This window comes from Mustela putorius, unplaced genomic scaffold (genome assembly GCF_011764305.1).
Source record: "Mustela putorius furo isolate JIRA1106 unplaced genomic scaffold, ASM1176430v1.1 tig00003834_pilon_pilon_pilon, whole genome shotgun sequence".
In the NCBI taxonomy this organism is placed as follows: Eukaryota; Metazoa; Chordata; class Mammalia; order Carnivora; family Mustelidae; genus Mustela; species Mustela putorius.
In genome coordinates, this window is record NW_025421987.1 from 108852729 (window position 1) to 108872280 (window position 19552).

General features: G+C 41.9%; 1 protein-coding gene across 4 annotated transcripts in view; it reads right to left on the minus strand.

The window, feature by feature from the left end:
* Positions 1-19552, minus strand: part of ACP3 (acid phosphatase 3) — a 63162-nt gene that overhangs the window by 27986 nt on the left and 15624 nt on the right. For all 4 annotated transcript variants that reach the window (XR_006609234.1, XM_045088915.1, XM_004762503.3 and 1 more), the window contains exons 5-10: positions 17675-17773; positions 13507-13599; positions 11614-11746; positions 7227-7309; positions 4946-5049; positions 442-611 (exon numbers count right to left, since the gene is read on the minus strand). Coding sequence is in view for 3 of the 4 variants with exons in the window: in XM_045088915.1 (XP_044944850.1) it covers positions 442-611; positions 4946-5049; positions 7227-7309; positions 11614-11746; positions 13507-13599; positions 17675-17773 (682 nt within the window). In the remaining variant the exon portion in view is untranslated. The remainder of the gene's footprint in view (positions 1-441; positions 612-4945; positions 5050-7226; positions 7310-11613; positions 11747-13506; positions 13600-17674; positions 17774-19552) is intronic.

Here is a 19552-nt window from a genome sequence, read left to right on the forward strand (position 1 = left end):
CTCTCACTCTAGATTATGGATTTTGTTTGAAATCTGTTTCACTTCAGACACTTTAAAGAACAACCTCATTTAATCCCACTCAACTGATAGCTGGGAATTCTTAAAAAAAGACCCCAAAACTGTGTGGCCAATCATATAGCTCATGGCAGGCCCATGAACTTTGATCTAAGTTTAATCTCTGATTCTATTTTGACATGATACCCTTTTCTATTAACACTAGAAAAACCAAGCCAAGGTTTAGGCAAGGGGGGCAGGGAGAGAGGTAGGAGTTGACTGAAGTTGGGGGCCCCTGAAACAGACAATTATCACCCCGAACCCATTTCCCTCAAATCTGGGGGTGATGGCCGAGTCATATTCTCAAAGCCACATCTGCCTGGAGAAAGGGTATTCTGCCTTTTCTGCAGAGCTCTGCAGACACACTAACTCAAACATCCCCGGTACCTTGGTCTTTGCTTGTGGTCATACACTCCGTGGACCAGTCTTGGGGGATCACAGGAGCAACCAGCTTAGTAAACTCCGTCAGAGGACAGCTGGGAATGCAGCCTGGCAGCGTGAGGGGATATGGCTCGTGCTGTGTCTCATTCCGGTAGTACATCTCTACAAAGTACTCCCTGGTGGGGGAAGGTAGAAGACAGAGCTGTTAGCTCTGTGTTGTTGAATTGCCATTGAGTTATTTTCTACCTGGCCCATAATATGTCAGCTGTAGTTAAGAAGTTAAGAAGTTAGGGGCTTCTGGGTGGCTTAGTCGGTTAAGCATCTGCCTTCGGCTTGGGTCATGATCCCAGGGTTCTGGGATCAAGTTCTGCATTGGGCTCCCTGCTCAGCGGGGAGTCTGCTTCTCCCTCTGCCCCTCCCCACCATGTGCTCTTTCTCTCAAATAGAAAAGATCTTAAAAAAAAAATGTTAAGAAGACACAGGTTAAGAGGGGAAGAATTTACAGGAATGAGTGAATATTAGCTAACTTAGGTGTGAGATGGGTAGATTGGTACAGGTGGGCCAGATCCAGAGGGTGGAAATGGGAGCGCTGGTTTGTTAGATAACCAGGGGCAAAAGAGGTGGGGACCAGAAGGTTTAATTGGAGAGGGAGCTGAAAGGAGATGGTTGGGGGGAATTGGGGTGATCTGAAGAGACTTTGAATAAGAAGTGGGGAGCAGGTGGGATATTGGGTTTTCCTTCTCTTATTCTCTCCCCTTCATGATTCTCATTTACTTCATTTTCTCTCTTCTTCTCTCAGGATTTCTTTTAGGTTTTCCTCTGAACGAAGGTATCTCTGCTCTCCTTATTCAGGCAATAAACATGGAACTGAGCAATATTTAACATATCTGCTTAATTAAATATACATCCAGACTTTGTAAAAATTATACCTCAGAGAGAAGGTGTGGGTGTATACCTAAGTCCCTATACTCCCTCATATTTGATACTTTATTTGAAAAAACAAGGTGTATGCCAGCCTTATAAAATTAGTTTGAGAGCTTATGGAGTCATTTGCCAAAGAGGCAGGAAAGAAGCTCAGGTAGGATTTAGTGATCATTCTTGGGATAGAAACCTCACAACTGCAACCATTGGGTGTTTTTATAAGTAAGCCTTTTAAAATATCACTTTCAGGGGTGCCTGGGTGGTACAGTTGTTTTTAAGCACCTGACTCTTGGTTTCGGCTCAGGTCATGATCTCATGGTCAGGGGATTGAGGCCTGAGTCGGGCTCTTTGCTAGATGCGAAGTCTGCTTGAGATTCTCTCTCTCTCTCCCTCTACCTCTCCTGCTTGTGCTCTGTCTCTAAAATGAATAAATAAATCATTAAAAAAATTTCACTTTTAAAAGCCACATAACCAGTAGTAACCACAAGTATATGTGTGTATGTATGTACGTGTGTGTGTGTGTATTAGGATTTATCTACTTATTTGTCAGAGAGAGAGAGGGAGGGAGGGAGCATGAACAGGGGGAGCACAGGCAGAGGGAGAAGCAGGCTCCCCACTGCCAAGCAAGGAGCCTGATGTGGGACTCAGTCCCAAGACCCTGGGATCATGAACTGAGCCAAAGGCAGCCGTTTAACAGACTGAGCCACCCAGGCATTCCTAGAGATATGTTTTTCAAAACTTCCCAATATTATGTGAATGACTACTTATACCCTGGAATGATGTTCCCAGTGACAGTATCTTTTTTCTCAAGATGATATGGCAAAGATGACTAATAGTTGATCAACATTCATGATTCTCTTTCCACATACTAGAGTTATGGCTGAGAAGGGACTACATTTCCCAGACTCCCTTGCATGTAGGTGAGACCAAGCAACTAGACGCATTCCTTGGAGATACTGTGGGTTTGGTTTCAGACCACCACAATAAAGCAAATATTATAATACAGTGAATCAAATCAATTATCTGGTTTCCCAGTGCATACAGAAGTTATGTTTATACTACACTGTAGTGTATTAAATGTGCAATAGCATTACACCTAAAAAATGTGTGTAAGTTAATTAAGAATACTTTATTGCTCATCAAAAGAAATGAAATCTTGCCATTTGCGACAACATGGATGGAACTAGAGCGTATCATGCTTAGTGAAATAAGTCAAGCGGAGAAAGACAACTATCATATGATCTCCCTGATATGAGGAAGTGGTGATGCAACATGGGGGCTTAAGTGGGTACGAGAAGAATAAATGAAACAAGATGGGATTGGGAGGGAGACAAACCATAAGTGACTCTTAATCTCACAAAACAAACTGAGGGTTGCTGGGGGGAGGGGGTTTGGGAGAAGGGGGTGGGATTATGGACATTGGGGAGGGTATGTGCTTTGGTGAGTGCTGTGAAGTGTGTAAACCTGGTGATTCACACACCTGTACCCCTGGGGATAAAAATATATGTTTATAAAAAATAAAAAATTTAAAAAAAAAGAAAAAAAAAAGAGAATACTTTATTGCTAAAAAAATGCTAACCATCATCTGAGCTTGCAGCGATTTGTAATCTTTTTGCTGGTAGAGGGTCTTGCCTCAGTGCTGATGGCCTCTGACTGTAGGGTGGTGGTTGCCGAAGGCTGGAGTGACTGTGGCAATTTATTAAAATAAGGCAACAGTGAAGTCGCCACATTGATTGACCCTTCCTTTCACCAACCATCTCTCTGCAGCATGTGATGCTGTTTGTGAGCATTTTACCCACAGTAGAACTTCTTTCAAAATTAGAGTTAGTGCCCTCAAACCCTGCTGCTACTTCATCAACTGAGTTTATGTGATATTCTCAATCCTTTGTCATTTCAGCAATGTTCCCAGCATCTTCACCAGGCGTAGTTTCCATCTCAAGAAACCACCTTCTTTGCCCATCCATAAGAAGCAACTCCTCACCCGTTAGTTTGGTCATTAGGTTGTAGCAGTCCAGTCCCATCTTCAGGCTCTGCTTCTAATTCTAGTTCTCTTGCTATTTCTACCACATCTGCACTGAAGTCTTAAATCCCTCTAAGTCATCTATGAGGGCTTTGGAATCAACTTCCTCCAAACTTCTGTTAATGTTGATATTTTGACATCTTCTCCTGAATCATGAATGTTCTTAATGGCGTTTAAAATGGTGAATCCTTTCAATTTACTTTGCCCAAATCCATCAAAGAGGAATCACTAGTGTACCTATGGGAGTTATAGCCTTCTATAGAAAGTTATGTTTATACTACACTGAAGTGTATTAAATGTGCAATAGCATTACACCTAAAAAATGTGTGTAAGTTAATTAAGAATACTTTATTGCTAAAAAAATGCTAGTCATCATCTGAGCTTGCAGCGAGTTGTAATCTTTTTGCTGGTAGAGGGTCTTGCCTCAGTGCTGATGGCCTCTGACTGTAGGGGGGTGGTACATAACTTCCTATAGAACCCTGTGTCCCCAAATCACAGTATGATTGAGTCACCTCCTAATGGGTCAGGTCATCTCTCTCTCTTTTTTTTTTTAGGGGGGGGGGGAGGAAAGGAAAAGAGAATCTTAAGCAGTCTCCATGCCCAGTGCTGAGTTTGAGGTGTGGCTCGATCTCATGACTCTAAGATCATGACCCTGAGATCATGACCTCAGCCAAAATCAAGAGTTGACACTTAACCGACTGAGCCCCCCAGGTGCTGCAACCAACCACGGACATCACTGGTGGAGTATTAGATGAATGAAAAAGAAGTGTCCATTGGGATAAGCCTCTGAGAATCTGAGGTTCATTTGTACGGTAACCAAAATTACCCTTATTAGTTAATATATATATATATTTTTTAAAGATTTTATTTATTTATTTAAGAGAGAGACAGTGAGAGAGAGCATGAGCGAGGAGAAGGTCAGAAGGAGAAGCAGACTCTCCATGGAGCTGGGAGCCTGATGTGGGACTCGATCCCGGAACTCCAGGATCATGACCTGAGCCGAAGGCAGTCGTCCAACCAACTGAGCCACCCAGGTGTCCCAATATATGTTTTTTAAAAAAGATTTTATTTATTTATTTGAGAGAGAAAGAGACAGTGACAGAGATAGCAAGAGACAGAGCACAAGTGGGGAGGAGAGGGAGAAGCAGTTTCCTGCTGAGCAAGAGCCAGTTGTGGGGGTCAATTCTAGGACCCTGGGATTATGACCTGAGCCTAAGGCAGACACTTGATGGACTGAACCACCCAGGCGCCCCTGTTAATATATCTGTAAAACAGTTTTAGGGGACTCAAAGTGCCTCTACTGATGAAGACACAAGTTAAGATGCATACAAAGAGTTTGGATAAAATTGTTTCATGAAATTTGAAAGTGTAAAAAAATAGCAATATTTTTAACTTAGGGAATTATTTTGCCTAGTATTTTATTTTAGGTACTTATATTTTTTATGTACTTAATTGAAAATTAAATATTTTAAGAAATATTTAATACAATACAATAATATTATATAATAATAATAATAAAAAACCCTGGGGTCCAGTATTAAGTGTGAAAAGCACCTCTTAGATACTTACCCCTTCTCAAGATACAATTCCATTATGTGGCACGAAGCATAGGGAGGAAGGATTCCATTGTAAACATCTAGTGCCATCTGTAGGCCACTCACGGTAGTGTCATGCTGTGGGAATTTGAAACAAATCATTTTCCATCTTTACCTTTGGTTCAGATGTACATTCCACAGGTAGTACTAAGCACTTGTAGAGAACCATGATGGTTTCTGAATCACTTAAATTTGTCATACCCCCCTGGTAGAGAGGGGGAAGGGCTAATTTTGGTGGAGCATCTGTTGTGTGCTAGGCAGTACATTCCCATTAAAAAGATGAACAAACAGGGGGCACCTGGGTGGCTCAGTCATTAGTGTCTGCCTTGGGCCCAGGTCATGATCCCAGGGTCCTGGGATCAGAGCCCCACATTAGGCTCCCTGCTCAGCAAGAGGCCTGCTTCTCTCTCTACCACTCCCCTGCTCCCTCTTCTCTATCCCTTTCTCTATAAAATAAATAAATGAAATCTTAAAAAAAAAAAAAAGAACAAACAGGCCCAGATAAGTTAAATAACTTGCTTGATGTCATATAACCCCAAAATGGAAGAAAGTAAATTTGAGTCTGGTGTTCAGGTTTTGTACCATGCTTTTCCCCAGTTGAACATCTCTGTTCTAGATTGTTTAAATTTTAAAACATTTTGGAACATATTAATGCTAGATTATATTTCTTCTACAGATTAGAATAATCTGATTTTAAAGTTGGAGAAGAGGAATGCCTGGGTGGCTCAGTTGTTTAAGTGTCTGCCTTTAGCTCAGGTCATGACCCCAGGGTCCTGGGATTGAATCCCATGTCAGGCTCCCTGCTCAGTGGGGAATCTGCTTCTCCCTCAGCCTCTCCCCCTGCTTGTGCTCTCTCTCTCTCAAATAAATGAATAAAAAATATCTTTAAAAAGTAAAGCTGGGGAAGAATATATAAGGTTATAAATGTTAGAGAGGTCAAAATGTAAGGAAATAGAGAGCATAGCTCAAAAGTAATTGTTAGTTGTTTATCCCCGAGTGGCTGGAGGGCACAGGGGGCTGGTTTTCAATCCCAGTTTTGCCACTAATTAACTTGATAATCTTTGAAAGTCTTCAGCATCTGTATCTACAAAATGGGCAAAATGTTTGGGTGCCTAAACTATATGGCAGGTACACATATTAAAAAGGGCTTAGAACTGATTTCCTGCACAAGGAACTAGTTACGGAATTATAACTTGCAAGAAGTCACACCAATTAGAACAGGAAACCAGATGAGAAACTAAAAAAACTGGCAGAATGGACTGGTTTCAGGAAGCCCCTCTTCAGAAGGACTACATTCTGTTCCATCCATGAGCTTTTGTCTTACACCACTCAGAACCTTTGATGATAAACAGACTTCCCTGTATCTGGAGTTACTTCTTCCATCTTCCTGCAGAATGAAAACGTGGCTTTCTCCAGCCAAGTCACATCTGAGAAATGCTCCATCATAAAGAAGTGGGTGGGAAGCCGAGTTCCCATACTGTGTGTCCTGATTGCAGGACTCATTGCAGACTCCATGTACGGCCATTTCAGTGCTCAATGCACCCCTTGAATCCCCCCCCCCCCCAACTCCCTGAACAGTGCCTCTTTCCCTGGCTCCTGCTCCTCAGATTGATCTTCTTTCTGCATCCAATGTAGCTCTAACTTCACGTTGCAGCTCTCTTCCCCCCTTCTCTCTTCTAGTCCCTTTGTCTCTTGCAATTTCTATTTGGACGCTGCCTGGCATTTCAAACCCAGCTGTCTAAATTGCTACATCTCCCTGGCCCGAGAGCACCTCTGTTAATGGCTCCACCCTCCTTCCAGTCCTGGAGGCTTGAAACATAGCCTTCACCTGTGGTTTTCCCTCCACATCCTTACTCCCCGCCCACATCCCATTCATCACCGCATCCCGTTCCTGCTCTGCTTTTAGTTTGGAACAGAAGGGATGCTTCCCTTCTCCATGCCACCAAAGACTTGCTTGTGCTGCATTTCTATACTGCTTTGTAGGGTGTTTATGTTTTTTTGTGAGTCCTAGATTGTAAACTCCTCAAGGGCCAGAATTATGTATCAAATTTAAAAATTAAAATTAAAAAAAATTTAAAAGTGCCAACCACACAGTGGTCATATAGACACATATTTAGGACAGCTGAAGAATCAATATCTAAAATGTTTACCATCTATTGGGCAAAAGGGAGGTGATGATGAAGAAAATGAGGCTCCCTCCTTAAAGAGATCACTGCCTGAACGGATGGCTGTTGAGTGGAGGTGAAAATACTTACCGCGGAATACATGACGAGTTTTCTGTGGTTCGATGGCTGAGTTGCACTGTTCATGTTTGTGAGGATCTCACTGACCAGGACACCTTCAAAAAGACAGACCAACAACGGAGCTGAACCAAACATGGGCTTAAACATTTTGTTAATTCCTACTTTGCGATTCTCTCTGCCCTGAGTCTCAGAACTTAAGAGAGGAAAAGAAAGAACTCTGGTTGAGCACCTACTGTGTGCTTTATGTTATTTTACTGGATTCTGACTTCTGTTCCCCATTTATAGTGAGAAAGCTGAGGCCCAGCCACATATAGTGACTCATATACAGGCTGGGCAAGGAGAGTTGGATTGGCACACGAGGACCTTACTATCCCCAGATTTTGTCCAAACATGAGAAAGGAGGTTGAGGAACTTGGAAGGAATTACAAATGGCATTTTTCAGACAGTTGCTAGCTGGAGCTTTTCTCTAGGGAAGCCCTGAAATGACAGCCTGGCATTTACTTTGTAGACAATCTATCTACTTTTTCTTCATCCCTCTTGCACAACTCTGTGCACCTGGCATCCCTCTTTGACTATTCTGAGGTAGTCAAACCTGTGGGAGGCCATGGGAGTAGCAGCTCTCTGGATATCTGTACAGGTCATGGGATATCTTCTGTGGACCATTTCTCCAGGTGACCCTGGGGATTACTATTAGAGGGCAGCCAGCATCTTCCATCTAAGGGCTCCCTAGAGGAGAGCTCTCACCCTCATATTTGTTGTTCCTCACCAGGAACACCACTCTGAGTCTCCATCCTCTTGGCAGATGCTGAAGGCTGAGGGGTATCTTGGGGTGCTAGGTCCTGGCTTGAGGACATGGTGCCCCAGGGATTTCCACAACCATCACTGGAAGACTCCTTATATCTCTGGTGTTTTTTTTTTTTAAAGATTTATTAATTTATTTGAGAGAGAGAGAGAGAGAGTAAGCACAGGAAGGAGTGGCAGAGGAAGGGGGAGAGAGATAAAGACTGAAACAGACTCCACCCTGAATGTGGAGCTGGATGTGGGGCTCAATCCCATGACCCGGAGATCACAAGCCAAAACCAAGAGCTGTACTCAACCCACTGTGCCACCCCTCCCCCACCCCCTGGATGGTTTCTTTACTACATGTGTACTCTCCTGGCTCCAGAATGACAAGTTTGTTTCTGTAAAGAGTAGGGCGTTGATGTTAACAGACTGTCATTCCAGACTCTGTGGTCCACTCAGCCAACACACTGAGCAGCTACCACAGGTCAGATACTATGCTAGGTGAATCAGACGCCTGCCCTTAAAAAGCTCATAAAATAGTACAAAGAGACTGTTTATTCATCTGTCTACCAAGAAGCACCATAAAGGGCTAATTAGGAAGGGAGGCAGTCTGCTCTTTCTGTAGATTCTGGACACCCCCGACTAGGAATGGAAGAAGCAGGAAGCCACATCTCCAACAAGTCTATATCACTCTGCTTCAGAGAAGGTGGCTTTCTCAGCATCCTTTAGGGATAATACCATCATCTATCAGAAACCTGACTTCCACAAGTGTCTCTGCAGCAGGCTTCAGTGTCGATAATGGGATATGATATCAGCTCTTGGTTCTGGGGTGATGGTCCATCTCGCCCCAGAAGAACCCAGGGGTAACCACCACAGTTTTCTCCAGACTCTGGCATGCCAATGATTGTGTTCATGGCAGGGGACACTGAAGTTCCGAGACATTCAGCAACTTGTTCAAGATTCCACACCATGTGCATAGAGGGGATGAATTTCTCTGAACCCAGCATCCCCCTTAATCCTTAGGCTACCCTAAGGATTAAGTATCACAGGCTAGCTTCTGAGTCCCCTATTGCATCATCTGGTGACTGCTACACTCGACGAAGTATCACCAAGTAGAAGACACACACTTCCCTTCCCACACTCTTGAGCTATAGCAGGGGCTGGCACACTTTCTGTGAAGGACCACAGTCAACGTTTTAGGTTCTGGGACCCTACGGTTGGCCATAACTGTTCCCTTCCAGGGGGAAGCCCCCAAAACAGCCATAGTCCTACCTAATGAGTATGGCTGAGTTTCAGTCACATTTTACTTATAAAAAATAGGCAGAGGCTGGATTTGGCTTGCAGGCTCTAGCTTACACCAACCTGCAGCACAGAGCAAGGAGATGTTGGTCTTACTACAGATACAACCAGCCATATATCCAAAATTCCTACACGAATCATAGGAATTTTTGTGGTGTGTGTGTGTGTGTGTGTGTGTGTGTGTGTAGAAGGAGGTGGGTGGAGGAGTACAGAGTACCAGATTGTGGCATCCCTAAAACCAACTGATGGAACAAAAGTTTTGGCAAATATGGGAAGATGCCGGTCAAAGTCCTGATGTTCCCGTGTGACTCTGTGTCACCCGGACAATACGTGTTTTCTCTGTAGGATTGTGTTTAGCCGCCTCATCATCCAACAAGCACGCAGCTGACAGATCTCCCTTGCCTAGCCAGATCCAAACAATAGGCAGAACTTGGGTTTTGGCAGGAATCACTCAGGAAAGGATTTCCTGGCCAGTCAATAGCCTGGACTTCTCCAGAGTACAGGACAGGTGCGTTCACACCAATACCCGCCTTTGAAGTCCGAAACCAAAAGGAACACCTGAAGGAAGGACTCTAAACAGACAGGATCTAGTTTAATACACTCATCAGAGGGGAAGCCCGGATTGAGCCGGGAAGTGACCTCCCTGAAATGCCATGTCTAGTAGTCAAAGGAAAACAAGAAGAAACGTGAACAAACTCTGAGGAAAACGCCCAGTTTTTCTCCCTATACAGACGCCTGCATCTATTATTAGACTATTCTCGGTTTCTGTCTGGCTTCCCCTACCCACGTCTTTAGCATTTCTTGCATCGAGAGAAGTGCTTCTGAATTTTTGTGTTTCGTGAGGTGCCTAGGGATTTCAGGAGAAGGCAGATTCTGATCCAGCCGGTCTGGGGTGGAGCCTGAGATCCTGCATTTCCAACCAGCGGCTTGCTGATGCAGTTGCTGCTGCTGCTGCTCCCTGGCCTGCATGTCGAGTAGTGAGGGGCTGAAGACCTCAGCCCATTGTGACTAGTTGGGGGAACTCAATCAAGAGCCCTATCTCCACCATTGATGTGACTTGGGATTGGGTGGTACCTGGTGTGGTACTGGGGGTTCAGGAGTAAGACCCAGTGTATATGTAGCCAGTGGGGCCCAAAGTCCACCCTTTGCCTCCTTCCTTGTTTGCGCATCAGACAGGGCTGCTGCCTGGGCCAGGTCCCTACACACAGCCATGACTGAACATCTGCCCAGTCGGTCCAACAGCCAGGATGCCTTGACTCTAAGCCTTCTCCTGGGGCCCTGCTGAACTGGATGTGGCCCCACAGTGAATAGGGTCTGGCGATGGTTGGAGTCTTGATGGGATTGCTCTGTTTTTCCCAAACTGTCTAGAGTCTATGACTTGGAACACCTCCTGTGGCTTAGAATTTCTTCACTGTTAACCTGACATAATGGACCTTCTCTTGCTCTCCCTCCTCACTTTTAAGGTCTAGTTAACACCTACGTCTGACACCCCCTGACTACACTAACACTAGTGATAAAGTGACTAGTCCAATGCCTGCTGCCCAACCAACCTCAGAGGCATCAGCATCTCTTGCTGTCCTGGCTCTACCTTCTTTCTTCCACCCAGCTATCCTGATTATAAAGGCTTGGCAGCCTTTTGCCTAGGTCTACTTTCATTCTGATAGGATGTCCTATGCTAGGAAAGGCCAAACACAGCTGAAAGGAGGCATCACTTTCAACGCCAATGGAAAAATTTAAGCTGTGTCATTAATTGTCAATTGCAATATGTATGAATCTATGTAACATAATTAGTCTGGAAAATAGGTTTTATTAACTTTGGCAATGGCTACCATCAAGGACCTCAGGAAAACAGGCCCCTTTTTATCATACTTTCCACTTGAAAAATTCATCCTATAGGCCACCAGACACAATTGCTTTTCATGGGCTTAGATACAAAATCCTTCAGTGTTTGATTTGGAAAGCATGAAAGTATCATTTAGCTTTAGGGCAAAGCTTTCATTTCCAGATGGGAAAACCAAGACTCAGATTGGGCAATATTAAGGACTATAAAAACACACAGTGTTTATTGACAGTGTATTAAGTACCAGGTACTGTTTGTCCCAAACTTTTTGAATATTTAAAATGAACATTTATTTTAATCCTTACTACCTGTGAGGAGGTATCATTATTATCCCCATTTTGCAGAATGGAAACTAGTGCAGGAGTGATAAAGTGACTAGTCCAATGTCACATAGCGGATTACTGGTGGGACAGCACTCAGACCCCAATCACTCAACCACAGATCTAGTATAGTCCTTTCACTTTTTTATATACTTACCCCCCTGCAGTCTAGATTTCTCTTTCTGCTTGTGAATTCCATAGATGGACAGGATAGATAATTCTGATAATTTTTTCAACTTAAACATGGTGTCTTCTGTGGCCCACGAGGGTAGAGTGAAATTGTGAATACTCTGGAGCAAAGAAAAAGGGAAGAAAATGTGTATTTTTATTCGTTGACTCCTTTGTCCTCTTTGCCCTGTAAGAACTGCTGGGTCTAGCCTTTCTTATCCAGCCCTTTCTTTCGAGGAAAACTTTACTTTGTCGTATGTAGTGGTATTGATTTTCAGAAGGGACATTCACAGAGACTGATTAGCTCCCTCCTAGGAATTCCATAGCTTTTGGCTAAACTCTGGGTCCAAAGGAGGATTTCTGTTTTGCAGAGTAAGGGTAAGGTAGGGCAAGAATATACCTCATTCCTTTATGAAAGGTTTAGAAATCTATGAACCTGTGGGGGAAGGTAACACTGACAGGGTTAGATGATATTTCTGTCAACCTGAGAGGACAGCTGGGAGAGGCAGTGTATTTCTGGAGCTTCAGTACCAGACCCTCCACTCCCATCAGCTTTCAGTTTACTCGCTCCTGGGGAATGTGAAGCATACACACAGCAGGCTTTTGGTGAATATGTATTAAATGGATGAATAAGCTGGAGAGCAGAGCTGGTGTAGACTTCCTGCCAATATTTATTACTTGCTATGAAAAGTTCATTAAGAATCCACCACATTCAAAGGTAGGATTGAGAGACAGTACTTGAAAGAGATCCAAGTGGAGTCTCTAGTGAGGAAATAAGTGGGAGAGAAGTGAGGAAATCAAGCACCATGGCCACAGCACAGAGCAGCTCAGATCAACCCACTGTAAGGAAGAAAAAAAAAAATCAAGACTTAAGCCAAAATGTGGGCTCTTGTGTCCACTGAAGGTCTTTTTTTTTTTTTTTTTAAGATTTATTTATTTATTTGGGGTGGGGAGGGGCAGAGGAAGAGAGAGAATCCTAAGCAGGCTCTACACCCAGGACAGAGCCAGACATGGAGCTCCATCTCATGACCCTGAGATCAAGACCTGAGCCTAAACCAAGCATCAGATGCTTAATTGACTAGCCACGGAGGTGCCCCTGAAGAGTCTTTTATAAGGCTAATAAACCTTCCTTGAAACAGATGCTAATGATCTAATGAAACTATCAGGAAGGTCATGTGAAGGTCAATAAACTCTGTTGTGGAGGGGGCAAACTGTGTCATTTGTTACTGACACAGAACCATGAACGTAGTTGCTGGTTCCCGGGCCCTCAAGATGATCTCAAGATCACAGGTAGTTATCAGTCCTATGGGTGGTCAGAATTTTGCCCCAGGATTCAGTAAACCCAGTGGGAAAAACAGGATTATGGAGTACTCCTTTAGGCCAGTAGATGGTGCTTAGTGAGTGAAAAATACCAAGTAGCCTTGAAAACCCCAACAGTAACTGATGTAGTATTTCATATGCACGTACAGCAAGGAAGAGATTCCCAACAAACCAATTTCAATAGCCTGGCTTAAAGTTGTCTTGCTTATTTGTATATCCAGAAATCAGGTACTTTTTTTTCTCTGTCTTATAATAATATTGCTTTTTTCATTAAAATCCATGACAGGAGCCCAGCATTCCCGAGGGACTGAAAAATAAGTAAATGGCAAGACAAAAGAAAAGCAATTTTGCCCGCAATTTTCTAAAAGGTGAAAACATAAATAATGGAGAGAAAAAGTTAGAGTTTTCAATTTAATATAAAGAAGTCTCGAATTATGTTTCAATGTCAAAGGAAGCATAATATATCTGCCAAAAAGTGTAAGAAAGTGTATTTATCTGTTTCAAAGTAGACATAAGTAAAAAAATCAGATTGCAAGTTAATCTTTGATATTTTTTCTTTTACCTCACAAAATAAAGGGTCGTAGACTTTAGTCCACATTCCAAAAAGGTCCTCGGTATGGTATCCTGTAAATGTTGGCAGGGTTTCTATAAAATTCTGAAACACACATGGACAGAGAAAACATTTCTGCATTAGAGTCAGTCAGTCTCTGCGTTACTGCTATTTGGTTGTTGTGGAGGGTGCTCTGGCTTTGTAGGGTGTTTGGCTGTCTGCCTGGCCTCTTGCCAACAAGATGCTTACCATCAGCCCTAATCCCTCAGTTGTGACAACCAGAAGTGTCTCCAAACATTACCAGGGTTCCCTGTGGGGCAAATGTGCCCCCCCATTGAAATGTGCACCAGAAACATCAGCTGTGGTAATATGAACCCAAACAATTTCACGATTACTAATTGAGCATCTCATGATTACATTAAAAGTATGGGTGCATGCTGGCTTACTGCCGCACGTTCCTGGGTTGTCCCGGAATCAGGCCAAGTGTACTCCCTCAAAATTTGGGGGGAAGTAGGTGAAGTAGAACTCACATAAAAATGACAAGTCAAGGTGAGAAGGGGAAACATTTCTTAAGCTGGAGCACCAGGAATATACCATAGAAACTGGACCCGCTATCTGGCTATAAATTTGAAATTTGGGTGGGATGTAAACATTTCTCTAGCTTCTGTATTATTCTTGGATTGTCACAGTCACGAGACCCACTACTCGGCTATCTGCCTGATGAATTAGGCAGCAATTTCTAGGAATCCTTGTGGGAGGTATTATTTGATGGATAAATTTGCTAAGGAAATAAAATTTGCCAATATTAACCCAAACAGATATCCATAAAATAAATATATTAAAGACCCCCCCCCCCATCCCCAAGCCAAGCCAAATGAAACAAAAACTCCAGGGCCAGATGACTTTATAAAGAAATTCTACCAAGACTTTCAGGAGCAAATTATTCCAGTGCTATTTTAACTGTTATAGAATGTAGAGAAAGAAAAAAAAAAAAAAACTTCCAAAACATTTTTAAGAACTAAGTGCAACACTGACACTGACAAAAAGACTGGCCAGGGAAAAAAAACTGTAGTCCAATGGTACTTTGAATACGAATGCAAAAGCTCTGAGTAAAATATTGACAAATAATTTGATATCCGAAGAAAGGGGCTTGAGCCTAGACATGTAAAGATGGCTCATTAGAGCAAATCTAAGAATATAATTCATCTTAGTAACTGATCCAAGGAGAAAAATAACTTGATAACACACACACACACACACACACACACACACACACACACACGATTTATTTATTTATTTGAGAGAGAGGGAGACAGTTCATGGGCATGGTGGGGGGATGGTGCGGAGGGGGCAGAGGGAGAGGGAGAGAGAAGGAGACTCCCTGCTGAGCATGGAGCCCTTTGTGGGGTTTGATCCCAGGACCTTTGATCATGACCTGAGCTGAAGTCAAGAGTCAGACACTTAACCAACTAAACTGCCCAGGCACTCCTTGATTATATTTAAATAATGCTAAAAAGATTTTTCGAAAAGTTAAACACAAGTATTGGTCAAAATAATCAATAAAATAGGAAGGATGGTTAGTTCCTTAATTTGGTACAAATATCTCTATTTGGTCCTAAAGCCAGCATGCTTAATAGAAAAACACTTCTAAAATAAAAAATAAGATGAGAATGCTCACAGTCAATGCCCTTAGGGGGCACCTGGGTGGCTCAGTTGGTTAAGCATCTGCCTTTGGCTCAGGTCATGATCTCTGGATCCTGGGATGGAGCCCCACATCAGGCTCTCTGCTCAGTGGGGAGCCTGCTTTTCCCTCTCCTTCTGCCACTCCCCCTACTTGTGCTCTCACTCTCTTCCTGTCAAAAAATAAATAAAAATCTTTTTTTAAAAAAGAAGAAATCAGGGGCACCTGGGTGGCTCAGTGGGCTAAAGCTTCTGCCTTTGGCTCAGGTTACGATCTCAGGGTCCTGGGATCGAGCCCCACATTGGGTTCTCTGCTCAGCAGGGAGCCTGCTTTCCTTCCTCTTTCTCTGCCTGCCTCTCTGCCTACTTGTGGTCCCTCTCTCTGTCAAATAAATAAATAAAATCTTAAAAAAAAAAGAATCAGAGGAATATTGGAAAAGTAGAGGTAAGTCAAGGTTATTTATAGATATTATAATTTTAGAACAAACTTAAAGATAAATGTAAAGACCTATGTGAAGAAAACCTTAAAAAATTCTTGAAGAACAAATAGGAAAATGTACCATGTTCTTAGAAAGGAAACTTCAATGTCATAGAGTTGCAAATTCTCCAAGTTAATTTATAAATTCAATATGATCCCAATAAAAAACACTAGACAGTTAAAAAAAAATGTTTTTGGAACCGAGACAAGCTGATTCTAAAATTCACAAAGAAAATAAAAAAGAGCCATGAAAACTCAGAAAAGTTGAGAATGAGGGGTACAAGCCTTTTAGATATTAAAGCAGGTATAAAGTCTTACTAAGTACAACATTGTAGTTTTGGCTAGTAAAATGAAAGAATAATTGAATAGAATAAAAATTACAGCAACAGACCACACAAATGGGGGAATTGTAATATATTTAAAGGGAAGAGATGGACTATTCAGTAGTGATTGGGCGATTAGTTAATATGGGTAAACTTAATCAGGATACAAATTTTGTACCTAACCCCAGTATAAATGGATCCACACAAAAATGAAGATATAGTGGAATTAGAAGAAAACATTACAGACTTCCTTTGAAGCCTAGGAATGGAGAAAGCTTCTCTAAATATAACTATAAATATACAAACCATGTATCAATACATCAGCACACTTAAGACTATTACATGGCGAAAATACTATAACCAATATCAACAGGCAGACAATAGAAACCATGCCATTTATGTCACAGGAAAAAAAAAATCAAAATACATGGAGAAAGCTCCTAAAATATATAGAAAGCAGAAAATCAAGAATCCAGAAGCTAAATGGCCAAGGAATATGAAGACAACTGAAAATTCAAAAGGCATTTAACTAGATAAAGACATCCTAAACTCACTCATCCTAAGAGAAAAAGACTACTGCACAATGCTTTATTATGGTGATGATACTGGGCTTCCTTGCCTTGTTGCTGATTTTAGAGGAAAGGCTTCTAGTGATACCATTTTTTACCTACAGATTGGCAAATATCCCCGAAGTTGTCTATACATTGTTGGCAAGGCTGTAGAGGAACAGGCAATCCTATGCTTTGTTGACTGGGGCAGATATTAGCATAACTTCTTTGGAGGGCAATTTGACAATATTTCAAATTTCCCCAGAATTTCTACTTCTGGGATATCATTCCACAGATATTCTTGTGAATTTATTCAGATGCACAAGATACTCATATAGACTGTAAATGATTAGAAACGACTCACTTGTTCGTCAGTATGAACTGGTTAAAAAAGTATGGTACATCCACAAATCCAAATGCAGTTATAAAAAATGAGGAAACTCTTTATGTACAGATAGAGTGATATTTATAAGGTATATTGTTAAATGAAAAAAATCCAAGGTGTCCATCTCTGTGAATACAGTATACTCCTTTTGTGTAGCAAAGGGGAAACTACCAGAATATATTCATATTTATTTGTATATGCATAAAGAAACTGCAAGACTATATAAGAAAATGGTGCCACCAGTTACCTGTGGGGTCATTAAGAGACTTTCCACTGTATTCCTTTTTATATTTTTAAAATTTGTGAACCATGTAAATGTATTAGAGATTTAAAATTTTATTTTTAAATACACAAAGCATTATATCTACCTTTTGCATAGTCTTAAAAAGGGATATTTTGCAAAGTAGAAACATAAAATAAAAAAGACTATCCTTTGTATGTGAAATCAATGTCCCAGCCCCTCAGCCTCATTAAGGCAGATCATTTTAGACTTGCTTTTATTCTGACCCAGCCATGTACTTTCATCTAGTTCCTTCTGGCACATGGGGATAGGATCAGAAAGGGACTGGCTTCTTTACTGGCTGTGGCCCCACGTAGGGAAGAGGACCAGATAGTTATGACTGACACTCATTAAATGTTTTAACCCACTGCTATAACTGGCCATTGGCAGACACATTCCTCCCACACTTGTAAGAACCTGGGGCTTCCTCCTTTGTCTTGGCCCTCCCCACCTTCCTGTACCCCGAAAAATAACACATTTTCTAACCTTATAAGGATGCAACCTCTTCTGGAATTCTGTCGATTTGAGAGTCTCCTCCTTAAGTTCTTTAAAACGAGGGCAGTCCTGGAAAGGCAGGTATAGCAACTGAGGACAAAAGAAAGATCATGAATTCTTTATTAGTCAGAAGAACTTTGCTAAAGAAACTGCAGCCATATTTTAAGCTTCATTAGGTACAAAGTGACCTGAATAAAAGATTCAAATGAGTTTTGAACTGAATGGAAATTCTAAAATTGAGGAAAAAGAGATAAATGATCTGCGGTCTTAAATAGTAGGATATGCATCCAGAACCAAAAAGCTTTTTTTTTTTTCCTTTCATGAGCTTGCCTAAATAGGCCTGCATTGTTGGTAAATACTCACACTTTCTGGTTTTCCATGTTGATGTAACTATTATTTCACTTCCTGCTGGACCTGTGTATCTTGTGCTAGAAATTACATTTCTAGCACAAGATACACATGTGTGGGCAAAGGCATCCTGCAACACTGCTTCCTCCCCTCCCCCCGCCCCAAGTACAGAGAAATGAATAAGAGGTTCTGGAAAGAATCTTAAGAGAATGATTAACCCCTCATTAACTTATGTTCTGGTCAAAATAAAGGCATATGCTAAATATATAGAAAAATGTATTTTAAAACCCATTATGAGGACAAAAGGATGAGCTTAAGTTTGACAATCTTCTCTAGTCTTGAATATAATCTATAGGTCGGTGGCCCGCAGCTAATTTTGTTGCTCTGACTTTTTATTTGTGGCCGGCCCTGTATTTCCAGCCCTTAGTGGATACCACTACTCGGATGTTGCTCTTTTTCTTCAAGTTCAACACGTACAAAACTGAAGTCAGTTTCATTTTTAACCATTTCGCCTTTGTAATCTTCTTTGGCCGATGGTAAAATTTATCATCCTGATTCATAGACTAATCAGTTTTGCTTGTTTACTTTCAAAATACATCCAAAATAGACTTCTCTTCCTCATATTCATTGTTCCCTCCCAGTCCAAACCATCATAACCTGTGATTTGACTGACGTCGGAGCTTTGTATTTGGTCAGTAGGCATCCATCCACTCATTCCATTTTACAGTTCATTCTCCACATCCACAGCTATGCTAATCCTTTTCGTTTTATTTTTTATAAACACCAATCTTTCTAAAGCATTAATTAGATCATGCCATTCTGTAGTTTGTAACCTTCACTGGCTTTCATCTTACTTGGAATAAAACTCAAACTAAGTTAACTCTAGAGATCACTGCGCTGCTTTCCTGCTACTGTCCTCTAATTTTTCTCCAGCAACACTTGGGCCTCGTTGTGGTCCCTGAATCCACAGGCTTAGGGGACTGTTCCCTGCCTGAGACCTTGCCCCCAGACACTCCCACCAGGCTCTTCTAACTCAGCCCCAGCCATGATCATGTCACCTTGCTTTACTTCTTTTGGGGAACTCATCGCCATTTCAGATTATTACTTCTTTTTACTTTATCATCTATTTCTTATAAAATATCAACTCAAGGACAGCCAGGATCTTGTCTGTCTTATCCATTGCTGTGTTGTCAATGCCTAGAACAGAGTCTGGCCTATTTGTAGCTGCTCAGAAAACTTTTTAAAAATAAGCTTCTTCCTGGGGCATCTGGGTGGCTCAGTCATCTAAGCATTTGATTTCAGCTCAGGTTGTGATCCTGGGATCTTGGGGTCCCGTATCTGGCTCCCTGCTCAGGGGGGTGTCTGATTCTCCTCTCCCTCTGCCCCTCCCCCACGCTCTTGTGTTCACACTCTCGCTCTTAAATAAAATCTAAATAAATAAATAAGTTGCTTCCTGATGCAGTGACATTTGCCTAACTTTGCTTTCCTTCCTCTCAGTATTTACCATCTAATTTCAGAGCT